The sequence below is a fragment of the Tenrec ecaudatus genome, chromosome 1 (assembly GCF_050624435.1).
Source record: "Tenrec ecaudatus isolate mTenEca1 chromosome 1, mTenEca1.hap1, whole genome shotgun sequence".
In the NCBI taxonomy this organism is placed as follows: Eukaryota; Metazoa; Chordata; class Mammalia; order Afrosoricida; family Tenrecidae; genus Tenrec; species Tenrec ecaudatus.
Genome location: NC_134530.1, coordinates 186962092 through 186982031, shown reverse-complemented (window position 1 = coordinate 186982031; position 19940 = coordinate 186962092). Strand labels below are relative to the sequence as shown.

Below are 19940 nucleotides of genomic sequence, written 5' to 3'. Positions count from 1 at the left end.
TTGATTTTACTTAAAAAAAACTTTTAGTTGCATATCCTAAATACCATATAACTTTAAATGAATCACATTTGAAAGAAAGATGACTTATTGTAAAAGATAGTGTCTATTCTGAAAATCATTTAAAAAGTCACATTTCTTGTTATAACAAGATAAACATAGTTCATCTTTCTTCAAAATTATTTGAACTAGCTTCCAGGCACAATATTGTTAATTTCCTTAAATTCATGCTGAATAATATTTTTCTTATAATTAGAACATAAAGCCTAAGTAAGTAAATGATGAGTTAAGTTAAAAACAATAATTCTAGAACACAAATATCTGAATTACAGCCAACAATTGTTTGAATAAAATTATAAAGTTACATGGACATAGGGAAAATGCACACAGCACACAAGTCCTGGGATGAGGACAAGATAGAGAGATTCATATGTCATCAAAAACAGATGCAAACAGCACCTGTGCTGAAAGGCATCTGTCCTCCATGCTCTTATATGCCTTTAATGCCCACAGAGGGTGGAGGAAATAAAGACAGCAATGCAGGTGGCACTCACCCACCCAAGGGAAGGGTATTATTTATATCTCCACAGGAGAGGGAGAGCAAGTAGGCGTCATTCCAGTGTGCCAACCCTTGAGGGCAATGTTTATGCTCAGAGCAGCTCTTTCCCAGATGACTGCAGGGTTGGCCTCAGCTCAAGACATGATCACGTCTCCCTAGATGACAGTGCTAAAGAAGACTGCCCTGAAGATACAGTTCAGGGAGAGTGGCCAGTCTGACCCACCCCTTGAAAGCAAAACAAGAGGGGCGTGCAACAGATCAGTGATGGGAACGAAGACACAAAGTCTCTGGGGAATGCCAATTGTAGACTTGTGACTTGGTGGGGGGCAGCACTTGGAACTCCATCTGAACTAGTTGGGGATTGCACACAAGAGGACTCCACTGAAAGTCTAAAATGTAAATGGGGGGCGGGAGGATTACACAAAAATGGTGAAGACCAAAAGGGTGTATGTGTTATTAGGTAAGTGGGACCCAGATACAGAACCCTAGATTAGACTGATGGATTATAGCGTGTCCTTCTCTCTATTTAACAGATAGATGTTCATCTGCTCTGTGTCAGGATCCCTGATAGACTTGTGACTACTTGTGTCTTCTTTTTATTTTATTTTTGTTTTGTTTTTTGTGTTATCTATTTAAGATAGGCAGGAGGGGTGGTCCTACAGAGACAGCGACAGGACTGACAGTTCCAGGTGGGGGTATGGGAGAGGAGGAGGCAGGGGGAGGAGAGTGGTGATTCAATAAAGATGGGTACAGGGGAACAGTAATGGTTCTAAAATGGATGGCAAGGAAAGTGTAGCTTTTCTGGTCATATCTGATCAATAGAATTGTATCTTAGAAGAATTACTGTGATGTGAATGATGGGTAAACATAATAGTGGGTCAAGAGAAAAGAATAAATAAAAAGAATATATATAAGTAGATGTAAATACATAATTATTTAAATATAGATATATTTGTTTATATATGTATATAAATGCAAATGCAACAAGATGGACTCTGGGCTTCTATTTAAACCTTACCACAGTACGAGAATGGTTGTAGACAATTGGACATCCCCTTACAGAAGGTTCACAAGGAAGAGACAAGCCACTCAGGGTACAATATAGCACCAATGAAACATACACCTTTCCTCTAGCTCTTTAATGTTTCCTCCTCCCCACTATCATGATCCCAGTTCTACCTTATAAAGACAACTAGACCAGAACATGTATATGGCTACAGATAAGAGCTGGAAACACAGAGAATCCAGGACAGATAAACTCCTCAGGGCCAATAATGAGAGTAGCGATACCAGGAGGGCAAGGGGAAGGTGGGGGAACCGATCACAATGACCTACATATAACTCCCACCCTGGGAGTCGGACACAGAAAATTAGGTGAAGGGAGACATCGGTCAGTGTAAGACATGAAAAAATAATAATAATTTATAAATTATCAAGGGTTTGTGATAGAGGGAGGGTGGAGAAGGGAGGGGGAAAATGAGGAGCTGATACTAAGGGCTCAAGTAGAAAGAAAATTTTTAGAAAATGATGATGGCAACAAATGTGTTTGACACAATGGATAGAAGGATGGATTGTGATAAGAGCTCTATGAGCCCCCAATCAAATGATTTTTTTTAAAAAAAAGAATGGTTTGTTCCAATAAGGTAGCATTATAAGATATTCACCTTCCTGAAACAATAACTGAAGACAAAATGGGTGCATAAACAAATGTGGTGAAGACAGCTTATGGTGCTCAGCTACTAAAAGATATAGTGTCTGGTATCTTAAAGGCTTGTAGTCAAACAAGCGGCCATCTAGTAGGGAAGCAACAAAGCTCACATGGAAGAAGCACACCAGCTTGTGTGATCATGAGGGTTCGGAAAAGGTATCAGAAGTTCAAAACCAAGCAACCAAATTGATGTGAAGAGGTGAGGATGTAGTAGAGAGCCAAAACCCACTTGCAAGTTAATTGGACAGTCCCTCTCAGAAGGACCACACAGAGGGGTGATGACTCCACGGTATGGTATAGGACTGAGGAAGCACATACTGTAACTAGCCTCTAGTTCCGTGGTTTACAACCTGTGGGTCACAACCCCTTTGGAGATTGACTGACCTTTTCACAAGGGTTGCCCAATACATAACAGTAGCAAAATTAATCAGTTATGAAGTAGCAATGAAAAAAATTTTAAGGTTGGGGGGTTACCACAACATGAGGAACTGTATTAAAGGATCACGGTATTAGGAAGGTTGAGAAACACTGCTCTAGTTCTTTAATATTTCCCCCCCCCTATTATGATTTGGGTTTTTTGGTTTGTTTTCCCTCATTAATCATGTTAGATTTGTATATGTTCATTTGTATAATTAAGATCATTCAGTACATGAAAGCCAAGATAGATAGCCCTTCAGAAACAGTAACAAGAGTAAAGGTTCTCTGAGCAAATGTGAAGCCAGTGTTTGTGTGCGGTGTGAGGGGGGGGGGGGACAGCTGATAGCACTGATGACTTTATAGCTCCACTCTAGAGGAGCAAACAACAGAATTGCATGTAAATGGCTATATTGGATGGTGGAAGATGCAGCATATAGAGATGGATGGATGGATAGATGGATGGATGGATGGATGGATGGATGGATGGATGGATGGATGGATGCATATATACATAAGGGTTGGGGGATAAAGGGGAAGCTAATATCAAAGAGTTCAAGAAGGAAGAAAATGAAAGTGACAGTGACCGCAATTGTAGAATACTGCTTGATGTGATTGAACTATGGAATGCCATGATATCTGCTAAGAGCTCCCGGTAAAATGATTTAAAAAATTATAAAGTTACATGTATATGACATAAGGTAAAGTGAATACTTAATAATCTGATTTTTATAACATGTTTTATTGTATGGATAGACTACTATACCTTTGATTTGATAGTTAATATTCCTTTGATTTGATAGTTAATATTGAATAAAAGCCATAAATTATTTATACCACTTTTTGACTACTTTTCTAGTCCTTTTCTAAAACCCAAAGTCATACTCACTGCTGTTAAGCATATTCCAACTCATAGCAACCCTGTATGGTGGCAGTGCAAAACAGCCCCCAAAGGCCTTTCAAGGCTCTAAATCTTTAGGGAAACAGACTGAATCTCTTTGTTCCACAGAACAACTAGTAGGTTTGAATCGCTAACTTTTCAGTTAGCAGCTGAACACTCTAACCACTGCATGACAGTTTAATATATATATATATATATATATATATATATATATATATATATATATATATCCTGAAGTTGCTTAAATTTCTTTGACTTAGGAAAGGTTACATAATAGTAAAAAGAAAAATAAATAAAATATGACATATAATTTAAAATATAGAATTACATAAACTGTTGGAGCACATAAAATAAATGTTACCAGCTAACTTAAAACAAAATCCATAAAGAAAGACGTATCTGGAAGTAAAAGTGAAACACAACCATGTATCTACGTAGCTGCTAAAATCCAGCAGTGAGACACCGTGCCCCCCACCCCAAAAAATCCAGATAAATTAAATTAATAAGATCTAATTTGGCAAGTTAAGCCTAACAGTTAAATACCAAAAACAAAAAACATTAGAAACCCACAAATAAATAGCCTCTGGGAAAATCAAACATTAATTCTATTCTCAAGGTCAGTATTAGAGAAAAACAACATGTCATGCGATATGTTCAACTAGTTTAAAAACTGTAATTTAAAATGTATAATTTGTGGAAAAGAGAAACTTACCTTTAGTTGAGGTCTTTCATCATCTTTTGCAGAAGTATCATCTGCATGCTGTGGAACCAAAACAAATTCTTCACTGTTCAGTGTAGCCACAGAATCGGATGACCCACTAACCTTCTGTACTGAAGCTCTGACCTCCATTTCAGTTCCACAAACTTCTCTTCCCACATTCAACTGGTCAAACCTAGAGATTAAACAAAAATTAAAATATTGATTAAAACATGAACTAATACATATTGAACCAATCCTTGGCTTTTACAGATATTTCATGTGAAAAATAATCTCACAAACTAAAAAATTATCTCAACACTAGAACGGCTACTTTTTGGACTGGGTCACAAAATGGAAATGTACGCTTCACCCTGAGTTTCCAGACTGAAAGAACCAGATTGTTCCCTGAAAAACAAAACAAATCCTACCCAAATCGCAATCAGACAGATTTACTGCTGTTTGATTACGCGTTTCTTCTAGAAATTACAGTTTTTGTTTTTTAAATAAAGAGAAAGTAGTTTAACATGATCTTACAGATACCTAAAAATTCACACACATACAAAAGTAGATTCAGTAAAATCACTTAATTAAAGCTAAATGTTTTCAAAAGTTTATGTCCTCAGGATCGGTGCTGTACCTAAGAAACTTTTTCTGGGAGAATGAAAATGGAATGAATAAGAAAACAATGCCCTAGGTTCTAGAACTTTTGCAGACACATTAATACCTCATCAGAACTAAAATAAAACAAAAACGTTTTCACACTGCATTCATGTAGCAAGTACAGGTGATTCTGTCTTCTGGATAGAGCTCTACTTTATTCCAATCCTGTCTACAATTGTCGTAAGCTCACATATTTACATAACTAATCACAACCGAACACATATACTAAACAGCAGGCACCTCCTCAGCACTAGGGCTACTTGAGTGACTGGATGGCAGATAGCCTGCTTTTCCTGAGCTTACATTATAGTAAGCAAGCAAAGGAGCAAATGAAGTAACTGTGATGAACTGTCGATGCCATGAAGATCATGATCTGGTCAATGTGATGGGTAACTGTGAGGAGTGCGGGGACAACATTAAGGTGGTAGCAAAAGACTCAGAAAGGGTAACATCCTGAAAGACAGTAATAGGCATATACTACATCTGTTCACAAGTAAATGGGCTATGCGGGGGACAGCTAAAGACTTTGGGACTTTGATAAGCTAGTAAGTCTATTGATTCACGCCTAAAATCCCCCAGAACATTCCTCCTTTGCTTTTTGTAATTAGGTGGTTTGTTTTCTTTTGGCATTTTTCTTTTCTTTTGTTTTGTTCTTTCCATTGCCATATATGAGTGCAACATCACATGTTGCCACTAGGTGACACTAACACAACGTAGTCATGGCCAAAGAAGAGAACTACTTCCCGCTTCAAGGAACAATTTAAAAATTACTTTTTAACGTAATAAGAAATAAAAATTTCAAGAATATAAAAATAAAAAATAATTATATTCCTCAGCCAGTATAATTAGATAGACACCATTTATTTCTGTTGGATATTTTCATGTCTTTTTAAAGTGTTTCAAATAACTTTGTCTGTGGTAGCAATTGTACATGACTGCTTGATGTGATTGATATATCTGTATTAGCTCCCAATAAAATGGTTTTGAAAAAACAAATACATTAATCTTCCTGTAAAGTTTTTCTCACTTTGATTATTACATGGTTCTGAAGATGCAGTACATGTTAGAAGTCATGTCTTTATCTTTCCTGTCTTGTGATTGTCAAGACATTACACATTCATGGTGTTTTTCCTAGGTCCAATTTCTCCAAGTCTTTCTCAGTCTCCTACTCCTGCACTTCTAAATGGTGGAAATCCCCTGAAAAAAAATCCCTGTACCTTTTCTGATCCTGTGCTATACTCTCTGTGTGAATCATATTTCTCATTTCTATAGGTTAGAATGCCACCTATATACTGCCTATCTACCAAACCCATGTATCCTACATTCTTGATTCTAAATTCAACTCAACTTGATATTTCCATTTGAAAGTCTTATCAATATCCTAAACAGAACATGATTAAAATGGAATTTCTACTGTCTCTTCCAAATTTATTACTGGTCCAGATTTACTATTTCAGTAAACAGTACCATCTTCTACCAACTTTAACAAGAAGCCTGGATATCATCCTTGATTCATCCTCAGTTCCTCACTCCTCACATTAGGAAGTAAGGGCAGCCCTATCTCTAATATAAACCTACATCTAGCCCTTTTTTTTTTTCCATCTCCACTACTACCATCCTAAACCAAACCTCCAATCTCATGTCCTATCTCCACAACCTTCTTCCCCTCTAATCTTTACAGTGCTGCCAAAGAAATGCTTGGTAAGGGAGGGGGTGGGGAGAGGGCTGCATTAAACTCCAGACTAAAACCTTTCAGCACAATTCAAATAAAAGGCCAACTCCTTACCAGAACTTACACCTTTCTTGAGCCCTGATGGTGTAGTAGTTCCTTGTTGAGCTGCTAACTGCAAGGTCAGCAGTTAGAAACCACCAGCCACTCCTCGGGAGAAGGACAGGGCTTTCTATTCCCATAAAGAGTTACAGTCTCAGGAACTCACATAGCAGTTCTACTCTATAGGGTCACTATGAGTTGACAGTGAGTTTGGTTTGGTTTTGTTCCTGCCATTTTATCTTTATAGCTCAAAAGAAATGGACTGATTCTAACAAGTACACACCTAACAAATGAACTCAAAATACCTGATAGAATTGAAAGGAAAAATAGATACAATCCACTAATATAATTAAGATATAGCACTATCAATCAACTGATGGAAGCAAAATTTATTAAATAACCCATCCAAGAGCAGCACCTTCTTCTGAAGCTTGCATGCAATATTCACCCAGGTAGACTACATTCCATACCATCTAAACAACAAGAGCAGAAGTCATACAAATATTCTTTCAGACCACAGGACATTAAACTTTAAATTGATAGCAGAGAGAGATAAAAAATCCTCAAATGTCTGGAAATTAAATACCACACTTGCATGCAACTCATGAGTCAAGGAAATAATGCAAGGAAAAAAATTAAATACTTTGAGCTAAATGAAATTTTTTTTAATTTTTCAACTCTATACCCACACATTAAATAGTTTGATGAAATGTACCAATTCCTTCCAAGATACAAACTACCAAGTCCACAACAGAAAAAAATAGATAACATGAATAGCTTTATATTTTTGAAAATTTTAAAATAATAATCAATAACTTTTTAAAAAGAAAGTACCAGACTCATGATATTCACTGGTGAATTCTCTCAAAAACATGTTGAAGAAATACTAATTCTCCAGAATGTCCCAAAAAAGCAGGAGAGGAATCACTTTCAAATGCATTTTATGAAGTCACCATTACTCTAAGACCAAAATTAGATAATGGGATTATAAGAAATCTACAGACTATTTTGTCTCAGACTATTTCATGAATACAAACTCAAACATCATCAAGTGTTAGAAAATGAAATCCAATAATGTGTAAAAAGAGTTACACACCACAACCAAAATAAATTCATTTCAGGGATACGAGATTGGCTCAATATTCAAAAACTATGCATAAAAACAACTGTATCAACAGACTAAAGAAAAATTTATGTCAAATGGCACAGAAAAAGTATATGGCAAAATCCAACACCCATTCATATAAAAACTCAGCAAACTTAAAATAGGGAGAGGGTCTTCAACTCACATAAAGAATATCTACCAAAAATCTACTTAATAATCAACCATATAAAAAGGTTAAAAAAAAGAGATCAAAGGGCAACATGTGGTTCAGGGGCAAAACTCAGAAGACAGGAAGGATAAACGGAAACAGTACACAGAGGGAGGAAGAGGGAAGAGTGCTGCTACATTGTGGGGACGGGAATTAATGTCACAAAAATATGTGTAAGAACTGTTGAAAAGAAACCAATGTGCTCTGTAAGCTTTCACCCAAAACAAAATAAGCCCTACTTAATGGTATGACTGGGCACCATCCTCTCAAGATCAGGTATGAGGCAAGGATATCCACTCTAATCATTTTGATACAATATTATAGTGAAAATCTTGGTTAGGGAAGTAAGACAAGGAAGAAAGAAAAATATTAGAAAGGAAGATATAAAACTATTTTGGGATGCAAAGTACAAGACTACCTATGTAGAGACACTGAAGAATTTATAATAAAAAACAAAATTAAGTAAGTAAGTATAGAAAGTTTCAAGATTCAAGATCAATATGCAAGTCAATAGCTTTCTTATGTATAATGAAAAATTGTAATCTGAAATTTTTAAAAATTATAATTTGCACAAAAATTGAAATACCTAAATAAAAATCCAATAAAATATGCATATAAAAACATTTATGTGTGCATGTATGCATGAGAAAACCTGTGTAAAACTGATTTAAAAATAAAATCTAAATAGAGAGATGTTCGATATTCATAAATCAGAAGATTAAATATAATTAAGATGTCAATTCTTCCCTATTTTATCTATAGATTCAATACAATACTAATCAAAATCTCAGCAAGCTATTTTATAGACATTGTCAAGCTGATTCCAAAACTTACATAAAAACACAAAAAGTCACTGAGAGCTAACATAATATTGAAGAACAACAAAATATAGACTCATGCTACCCAATTCTATGTTTTATTATTAAGCAGTAATAATCAAGAGAGCATGGTATTTGAAAATTAATACACATATAGAATGTGATGATTCATTTCATGTAACTTGGTTATGATTCCCTGGGATTTGGCCAGACAGTAGATAGGTTGTTGGTCCAGAGTATTATGTAAATACAATAACTTTCCATGATGGTACATCCTTAAAGGTGTGGTAAAACCAAACACACTGCCATGTGGGTTTCCAAAACTGAGCTGTTTACAAGAGTAGAAAGCCCAGTCTTTCTCCCACAGAGCTGCTGGTGGTTTCAAACTACTGACTATATGGATCACAGCCCTAGGCTTAAGCACTACACCTCAAAGGCTCCTCAGAGGTATGGTATGGTTCCCAAGTATACTCTAGCAAAACTCATTGTTTCTTTCAGCCTATCCTCTTCTCGTTACCTGAATTCTACATCTTGTGACTTAAACCTGCAGATGACTCCAGCCTGCTGCCTAATCTGCATATTTTGGATTAACTACCCTCACAATCCATAGAGGCAGAAAAAGTCTCCAATAAGCTGTTTTTTTTTAAAAAAAAAACGTTTTATTAGGGGCTCATACAACTCTTATCACAGTCCATACATATACATACATCAATTGTATAAAGCACATCTGTACATTCTTTGCCCTAACAATAAGCTGTTTTGGTTTTTTTTACTATATGCTTTTTTTTATTAAATAATTGTATTGGGGACAGTTACAGCTCTTATCACAATCCATACATTCATCCATATGTCAAGCACATTTGTACATATGCTGCCATCATCACATTTGAAGCGTTTTCTTTCTATGTGAGCCCTTGATATCAGCTCCTCACTTTTCCCTCTATTCCCCCCCTCCCTCCCTTCCTTCAATAAGCTGTTTTGTATACAAATTTGGAACTTGAAAATCTCATAATTATGTGAGCCATTTCCTTGAACTACATTATCTTTCTTTCTAGATTGGGAGCACTTCAAAACTTTTGTGAAAAATTCTTTTTCCCAGCAGTTTTATTGGCATATATCATATATCATATCATTCAATAGTTCAATCAATCACATCGAAAAGAGCTATATAATCATCACCATAATCAGTTTTAAAGCATCTTCTTCAAAAAATTCCATTTTGCCATTAACTTTGAAAACTCCTGTGTTTGTGTGTGTGTGTGTGTGTGTGTGTGTGTGTGTGTGTGTGTGTGTGTGTAGCTCTTCAGAGAAATAAACTAAAGATCAATAAAGCAGACTAGAAAGTATAGAAGAAATAGACCCACACAGATATTGCCAACTGAATTTTTATAAAGGCAATTTAATAGAGAAGGGTTAGTCTTTTCAAAAAATAATGCTGGAACAACTGGACATTCATTTGGGGGCAAAATGAACACAGACAGATCTTATACCTTATACAAATATTAACTCAAACTGCATCCTACACATAAATTTAAAATGCAATCTACACAGTTTTCTAGTGTTTGGTAATAAGCCTTGGGATAAAACATCAACAGTACAAAACAAAAAAAAAGCAAGTTAAACTTTTTTAAGATTACACAAATCTGCTCTGTGGAAGACACTGTTTCAAGAATAAAAAGACAAAATACAACTGGGAAAAAATATTTTTTCCAACAGTTTGGGCTCACTTTATGTCTGTCTCGTGTTTTTGTAACTGTCACAATATTTGAAAGTTTTTCAAAATGCTATTGCACACTTAACAGACTATAGTATAAAAAATAACTTTAATAGGTCCAAAACTGAAAACTGTGTGTGACTCATTGTATGTCAATACTCCCTTTCTTTGTCGTGGTCTAGAACTGAACTTGTAATTATAATATCTCCTGGATACCAGCTCCTCACTTAATTGACTATCTCTTCATCTGACATTTTACATTTACAACCATAGTAATAATCTACTATTTTGCATATGAATGACATACAACTGCAACAATGAATACTGAGGTGTCGATTTGGCTAGACCGTGGTGCTCAGTTGTTTAACAGTTATGAAATTGTTATTTGGCTGTTATGCAAAAATATACTCATCCACGATTTTGTGATCTGCTGTAGTCATCTCCATTTTAACATGACACCAATTTTCAAATAAGAACCTGGTCTTTGGAACCTAAGCATGTCGAGTAGTGTATGTAATAAGTAAAAGTAAATTTTTTTTAATCTACTGTAATGAAATGAGCACTCAGCTACTTTCCAGAACACTTAAGTATCTCTATGAGAGTAAGAATCATGTCGTATTTTTATTTTCCTTACCAACATATCCACAATATAGTGCCTGAACCACATTATGGACATATTAAATATCTGTTTAATTATTTTGCATCTAGCAGGATGGATTGCTACATCAGTTAGAAAGTTAGAATAAATGAACCTAACGTCATTTATGTTTAAGATTCTCATTACATGCAATGTGCATAAGAACCCAGTCAATTCATGACCTACATTTCAACAAGTCAATTCAAAATAAAATTTACTAAACCTCATGCTACCCAGTAGGGTGTTGTAGCAAAATATTACTTTCTCTTTATGTATGTCAATCTGTTATTATTTCACAGCATAAGGATCAGCAGCTAGAACACTCTCAAGCTTTTTAAGTAATATGGAACCTCCTGTTGTATGAACTGAAGACTAATAAATCCATTTCTACCCAGAATATAACACAGACAATGCACAAAAGAATTTAGTAAAAAGGTACCTAGCTACAATCCAAAAATAAAATGTATAATCTGACAAAGAATTTTTATACTTCATCAGAATAAACTCCAACATTGGTAACAGTAGGCTAAGCATAAATACTTTCATTTCCAGAGCATTTTGAAAATGTATGGGAGTAAGAAACTTTATGTATCAGTGCTATAGAAAATCTGATACATATAAATTTCCCCTACACATGCCCATCTCTCTATTCCTCTGAATTCAGAGTTCAACCAAATATTTTGACTGAATTGAATCATTCACACACATATTCCTTAAACCTATAGCAATTCTACTAATTATACCAAGTGAAATAGCTTTGAGTTCTTACTTTAATGCCACATCATTTTTATTAAATGAGCAATGATGATGTCTATATTTACACTTCAGTTGGCTGCCCGAAGTACAATTTTCACATATACCAGAAATGGTATAACAACATTCGTTCAGCAAAGTCTAACTGGAAGCTATTTTCTTCCCAAAATAACTGAACACATTTAGAAATAAAAATCTCAAAATTGCACACTGTCCAATTTCCTTCTGTGCCAAATACAGTTAGCCTGTTTCTTACTTTTCGATTATGTGCTTGCACCTACCTATTCATTTGCAAGTGGGTTTTTAACTAAAATAGAATCCTAAAAGCATAAATTTCAGTCAAAATTTGGATAAACTGGAAGGCTACTGGGCACGAGCATTAGGATAACTAGAGAAGACCCACCACCAACCAAAGAGAAAACGCAGTAACAGAGGTCGGAGCAGAGACTTTCGATGTGCTTGCGTGATTTGGGTTGGTCTGTTGGGTTGCTGCCAGCTAACATGAGAAACGCATGGCGAGCCCATTGCTCCACGATGTGACAGGTGAAAAGGGCTGAATCTACCCAATCCACAGCCTGAGTCAGAGCCAAAGAACCATGACGATTTAAAAGTAAATGTTTATTACTGTAAGCCACCACTTTTTAATGCTGTTACACATCATCATGGCCATACCTAACTTATTCAGTGACCTACTTATTTTTGTATTTCTTTAGCATTCCTGTACTAACTGTACATTAAATTCAAAAATGTTAAAGCTAGCCCTACAACTTTCTCATGAAGATAGTAATACAGTTCTCCAACTCCTACCTAAAAAAAATTGGTTCCTAAAATTATCACTATATGTGCATTTCACTTAATTAAAATTGACTGCCTTTTTACAACTAATGTTCACTTGTAAATCTACCTCATTATGAAAAATATTCCCTAGGTATTATATTATAATTTAGAGAGGGCTATTAATATTTCCGAAACAAAATACCATATATACTCGAATATAAGCCGACCTGAGTATAAGCTGAGGTACCTAATTATTACCTAGGAAACCAGAAAAACTGATTGACTCAGTATAAGCCTAGGGAGGAAAATTCAGAAGCTATTGGTGAGTTTCAATAATCAAAACAAATGAAAATAAAATTACTAAAAATTGAGACATCAGTGGGGTAATATATTTAAATATATATTTTAAATAAAAGGACAAGTCATTTAACATTAGTAAACCAGCACCGTAAGTGGAAAATAGGTTCAACAAGAATAAGGTATCAACAATGATACCTTAAGAGTATTATTCTCTGAGCTCAATCAGCAACCAAGCTAACATGCCAAGAGTTAAAATCCTTCAGAACGGGATTCGTCCTCATCATCCGTATCCCAATGCAGAGCTTCAGTTCATGTTAGGTCATCATAGACGCTGTCCTCACTGAGATCACCGTCATCACCATCACTGCGGTCATTTTCATACAAAGCGCAGTCTTCACTGCCATCCATAGCATTACTAATACTACATTTCTGGAAGGCACTTTGCACCGTGTCTTCTGGACTGTCTTCCCATGCATCTCGAACCCACTTTGCTAATAACTCTATGTCAGGCTTCATGAGATTTCCTCCTTTTGTTAGTCGGGCTTGACCACATGACATCCATACATGCCACTGACCTGTGTATAAGCCGAACTCCAGTTTTCAGCACATATACTTACACACTTATATACAAGTATATACGGTAGATTGATGAACAATGAATATGCTCATGATTTTTCATGACAACAGCCCATAAGGCTAGAGTTTTCTATTAGTGTTCCTGCTATAATTACACATACAACCTATTTAAGAATTAAAGTTAATATCATTAAATCTATTAAGTAGTCATTTATTGCCTAGAATACAGTTGTTGCCAATACAATTCAGAGTTCTATAAACTTGACTTAAGAAAAAAAGACCAGCAGCTAGAGTCATGCGATCAAGGAAAAAATAATAAATATCTATCACATGAAGAATACACTGAAGCGCCTACACAAGTGTAGTTCTCCCTTCTCTGCTGGAATAATGAAATCAAAGTCTTTTGATCTTTGAGTCATCATCTAATTCTTCTGAAAGGCAATGTATTATCATGTAGTATTGTCAAGAAGTGTCAGGTTGTGCAGAGCACATAATAAAGTTAAAAATCTTGAGAGAAAAATCATGTCACCTCTATACACTGACTTCTTTATCTGAAAAAACAAGGAATTTGGAGTAGTTAATTTCTAAGATCTCTGCAGTGTAAAAAATCTATATGCCAATTATTTCTTTTTAGAATATATCTGTGAATGGAAAAGATTATATATATATACATATATAAAGAAGCTGACAAAAAAGATTAAAGCACTTTCCCTAAAAAGTTAGAGTTTACAAATTCATTCAGGAACATATTACTTATCCAAGCACTGGTTATCATTATGCTATTTTTGATTCTAGTGAACTGTCTCTCATATCCTACACTTAATGTTATAAACTCCATAAAAGCATACTCACAATCAACACCAAGTAGAATTAGAGGGGACTGAGTGGATTGATAATTAGTTTGTAGTTTCTCCATAACTAGCACCTGTTAACAGAACATCACCCAATTTGTTGAGCGTAGCATAGAGAAACTGAAGGTAGTTCATGGAACATGAACCAAATGTTCATGAACTCAAACAGAGTTAGTGAAAACTAAGGGAAAGACCGAGCAATTTCTCTGTTACTTCCTTCCACAATTTGATCTAAACGAGATTAGCAGCAAACGATCCCTTTGTGATTGGCCAAGAAGATACAGCATTCACACAGTTAAGGAAAAGAAGATGAATTGCTCTCTTTTTTTCTTCTTTTCCTCCCTATTAAAGCCTACAAGCAAAGATCTATCTTTGAATTACAGAACCTCTGGGTTTAGAGCATTCAGTATTTTTTAGATGTTCCCGACTTTCCACTTTCTAATCCATCATCAGAAAAGAAAAGAAACAAATATAAGGTACCCCGCAGTGTCTTTGCAAATTGTGTATTTCTCTGTGCATGTGTACATACATGTTTTCATGTATATATTAATGTCAGCCCAGCTCTGAAGAGAAATATTCGCAGTTTGTTTGAACCCACCAGCTGATCCAGGAGAGAAACATGTGGCACTCTAAAGATGTGCAGCCTTAGAAATTCTGTGGGGCAGTTCTATTCTGTCCCATAGGCCACTCTGAGCAAACTCTAAAACACACAAACTCAAACGAGATCTGCTTAGATCATTTTTCCTATCTTTGCTCAAATTTCATCTTCTCCAGAGACCATTCTGGTCACTGTATCTAAAACTGATTTCTACTTACTTCAACAGGCAACTTCCAATGTCCCTTTATCTTGTTTACTTATTTTCTGGTATGCATATGTATTGTATGTATACATATATGCATTGCTTATTGTCTATCTCTCTCACTGAAATGCATGATTTTCAAAGGTAAGGGTCTTTGTTTTACATACTGATATAACACACAAGCACTTAGAAGAATGCCTGGTACTTACTGGACAGATTTATTTGCTAAATGAATGAGTATTCAAAATGAGTCAATGCGCAGTTTTGGGAACTCTGGGTGCTATACAGAACCCCACAAGCTGACCAAGACTATGCCTCTAAAGCATATATCTTTCTATAAACAACCATAATTACGGGGGCAATTAAAATAATGGTTAGTAGCCACTCAAAAATCTCGACAAAATGCAGCAAACCAAAAACAGTAACTGGGTTATACAGCATGATGAGGATGAATTTATCCCAGGAATGCAAGGGTAGGTTCAACATGAGAAAACAAATCAATGTAATACACACTACTTATAGGAAGAAAAAAACCGAATCATGATCTCAAAAGATGCACAAAAGACATTCAATAAAACTCAACAACATTAAAAAATAATAATAACTCAGCAAGATAGAAAGCAAACTCCTCAATATAATAAAGCAAATACAAATCAAACCACTACCAACGAGTCAATTCTAACTCATAGTAACATTATATAGGGTTTCTGAGAATGTCAATCTTTATGGAAACAGTTTCATCTTTCCCCAAAGGGTATTTATAAAAAATCCACAGTTAGCATCACATTCAGTGAAGAAAAATTGAGAGCATTTTCATTAATATCAGAAGCAAGTCAGGGACCCAACTCTCATCATTGCTATTCAAAATCATTATGAAAATTAAAGTCAGAGCAATTAGGTTATAATAAAATAAGTAAGTAAAAGATATCCAAATCAGGAATAAGAAAATCAAACTATACCTCTCACAGATGATATAGCCTATACACAGAAAATCCCAAAGAACTGACAAGGAAGCTTTAGAATAAAATGATTCATCAGTGGTGAAATACAAGGTCAATGCACAAAAACTAATCAGGTTTTTATACATCAGGAGTGAACAAGAAGAAAAAAGAAAATTACGGAATCATTAACATTTGAATAACATAAAATAATGATGTACATAGGAATATGCTTACCCAGGAAAGTGAAAAACTTGTAAACAGAAGAAAATAAAATAGTACAAAAAGAAACTAAAAATAATTCAAATAAATGAAAGGACAGTCTATATTTGTGAATTCAAAGGTTTAATATAATTAAGATGTAAATAATACTCAAAAGAATCTATAAATTCAATGCAATTCCTATCAAACTATCAAACCCTTCCTTACAGAATTTAAAAGGGCAATTCTCAAATTTATATGGAAAGAGATGGGATCACTAATAGATAAAGCAATCATGGAATAATATGAGGGCTCACCTTTCTTGATTTCAAAACATTACCATAAAGACACAGTATTTTAAAGTGTCTAATATAGAGGATCCCTGGTAGAGTAGTGTTTACGAGTTGGGCTGCTAACTGCAAGATCTGCCATTTACAACCACCTCAAGAGGAAGATGGGGCTTCCAACTCCTTTAAAGAATTACAAACTCAAAAAAAAAAAAAAAGGTGGGGGGAGAAGACCTGATCCCAAGGGCTTAATGGAAAGTAAATGTCTAGAAAAGAACCATAGAATATATGTACAAACTACCATAGGACACAGCATTCTAAATTTTTTAGTGTAGCTGTAAGGACCAATGATGACTATGATACTTTTCAGAAGCCAAAAGAGGAAAAGAGCTTTTTTTAAATCTAAGTGACCTAGAATCATGGAGGCTGTCGCAGACAAGAACAGAAGATCCCTGCTGTTCCATAGACCCTTAAGAAAAAGCGAAGGAATTTATCTTGAACTAAAGATCAAGCACCTGAGAAAGAAATTTGCCCAAAAGATGCTTCAAAAGGCAAGGAGGCAGCTTATCTAGTAGAAAGCTAAGCACTATCGCAAGGAATATAGGAAGGTGTACAGAAGTGAAATCCGAATAGCCCAAAAGTTTGAAAAGGGTTGCAGCATCTTCACCTTTTCCAGTTTTCAGTGGCACCTGTGTTAAGCTATATAGGGCTTCGATTAACATGCTGAGGATCGTGGAACCATACATTTCATGGAGTACCCAAAACTAAAGTCTATGAACGAACTTATCTACAAGCATAGTTATGCCAAAATCAATAAGAAGCGTATTGCCTTGACAAAAACACTTGATGATACAGTCTCTGGGTTAAATATGGCATCATCTGAATGGAGGATCTGGTTCATGAAATCTATACTGTTGGGAAAAGCTTCAAACAAGCAAGTAACTCCCTGGGGAGTTTTTTTTATGAGGTGGAATAAATAAAAAGACCACTCATTTCATAGAAGGTGGAGATGCTGGCAACAGGGAAGACCAGATCAACAGGCTTATTAGAAAGATGAACGAAGGTGTCTGCCATCATAATTTTTGTAATCTGATCACTTATTAAACTGTAACTGCTTTCAAATAGGGGTGTGTGAAACGAATCAAAATGTCTGTCAACAAAATGTGGTGTGTGAGAGTGTATAAATACACACACATACACACTAGAATACTTCTTAGGCATAAAGAGAATTCATATCCTGATGCACAGCACAACATGGATAATTTTTTGAAACATCATATTGGACAAACTAAGTCACAAATTAGCCAACTCTATATTCACTTTTAAGAAGTAAACAAGTATATAAAACCACATACTATTATTGGTTATCACAGATAGAAGGGAGGAAAGAAGAGGTTTTTGTTTAGGGAACATTGAGTTTATATCAAAGATGACTGAATTACTTAAGAAAGGAGAATGAGAATAGTTGCATAACTTGCAGGATTTGATCAATATCACTGAATTGGACATGTAAAAATTGTTGAGATGGTATGTGCTTGTTATGTATATTTTCACAATTTAAAAAATATATATGACCAATATCTTAGTAATTCAAACAGGAGAGAGGAGTATATCAAAAGATCCTTACTCTTTCTTTCATGGGAAAAGGTACTATATTCTGTAAAGGTTTATTATAGAACTGTAAGATATTCTGAACAGGGGCAACAGAGTAATGCTCAAATTTTATGCACCAAACAACAGCAACAAATTATTGGAAAGATAAGGAGAAATCTAACAAGAAAACAAACAGAACAGGAAGCAAACACTATCTCAACAAAGATTCAGTAAACAAAATATTTAAAAGGGCATAAAAACCTTAAATCTTGAAAGTATTGAACCATTTTCAACCCTACAAAGCATAACTTGTACACTTACCTATGGGGGCAGTTTCAAAATTCCCCAGCTAATTTAGTCTACTCTAGCAAAATTATATCATCCTGTGGGATTGTGGTTAAAAAAATCTAAAGTTCTTTAAAAATATATCTATCTCATTTACAATTTTTTCAGCTCACATTCAAGGAACTGGATAAAAATCCATGGACTATTTCAAGTACAAAAAGATAAAAATATTTTGCTATCAAAAATAGATGCTTATGTGCTAATTTACTTATTTACTCTGCTTATTTTCCAAAGAGTAAAATCTATTATGTTTAATATTCTAAAAAAGATTATTACATACGACTTATGTAAGAGCTTATATAAAGCCATCTGAAGGACCCATCTTCATTTATTTAGCTTGCCCTTGCCTCTCATAACCAAATCTCAAATTTTTAATGAAAGCAATGGATACAATGACAGCAATTCAAAAGATTAGATAGGAACCTTAGAGGGCAGAGAAATTATGTTAATATGGATGAACAACTCAGAAAAATAAGATGAGAATGGCTGCATAATTTGAAGAACCTACTCCATGTCACGCCATTGCACATGGAGAAACTGGAACATGTTCCACTGTGTATGCTGAACAAAATAAACATTTTTTAAATATGTAAGACTCAATAAAATAAGTCAAACACAAAATGGCAAATATGAGTATTATATAATCCCATTCATATGAAATAGTCAAATAGACCAAATATTTAAGGGGTTAAAAAACAAAGCTGGCACCTTGAGGACTACAGTTCACCTCACCCAAAACATGGTATTTTCTTTTCTTTTCTTTAAATCATTTTATTGGGGGCTCATACAACTCTTATCACAATCCATACATCCATCCATTGTGTCATGCACATCTGTACATTTGTTGCCATCATCATTCTCAAAACATTTTCTTTCTACTTAAGCCCTTGGTATCTGCTCCTCATTTTTCTCCTCCCTCACGAACCCTTGATAATCTATAAATTATTATTTTTTCATGTCTTACACTGTTCAATGTCTCCCTTTACCTACTTTTCTGTTGTCTGTCCCCCAGGGAGAGAGTTACATGTAGATCATTGTGATCAGTTTCCCTTTTCTCCCCCAATTTCCCCTTCCTCTCCTGGTATCTCTCACTCTCATTTTTAGTCCTAAGGGGTTGATCTGTCCTGGATTCCCTGTGTTTCCAACAATGATCTGTACCAGTGCACATCCTCTGGTCTAGCCAGATTTGTAAGGTAGAACTGGGATCATGAATAGTGGGGGAGAGGAAGCATTAAAGAACTAGGGTAAAACTGTATGTTTCATCAGTGTTACACTGCACCCTGACTGGCTGTCTCCTCCATGTGACCCTTCTGTAAGAGGATGGCCA

At 35.1% G+C, this 19940-nt stretch overlaps 1 protein-coding gene across 8 annotated transcripts in view; it reads right to left on the bottom strand.

Annotated features, from left to right (window-relative positions):
- RABGAP1L (RAB GTPase activating protein 1 like) overlaps positions 1-19940 on the bottom strand; it is an 828618-nt gene that overhangs the window by 741022 nt on the left and 67656 nt on the right. For 4 of the 8 annotated variants that reach the window (XM_075527691.1, XM_075527706.1, XM_075527731.1 and 1 more), the window contains one exon: positions 4292-4472. In XM_075527691.1, the coding sequence (XP_075383806.1) occupies positions 4292-4472 (181 nt within the window). The remainder of the gene's footprint in view (positions 1-4291; positions 4473-19940) is intronic. The other 4 variants (XM_075527698.1, XM_075527721.1, XM_075527714.1 and 1 more) reach the window with 2 other exon arrangements.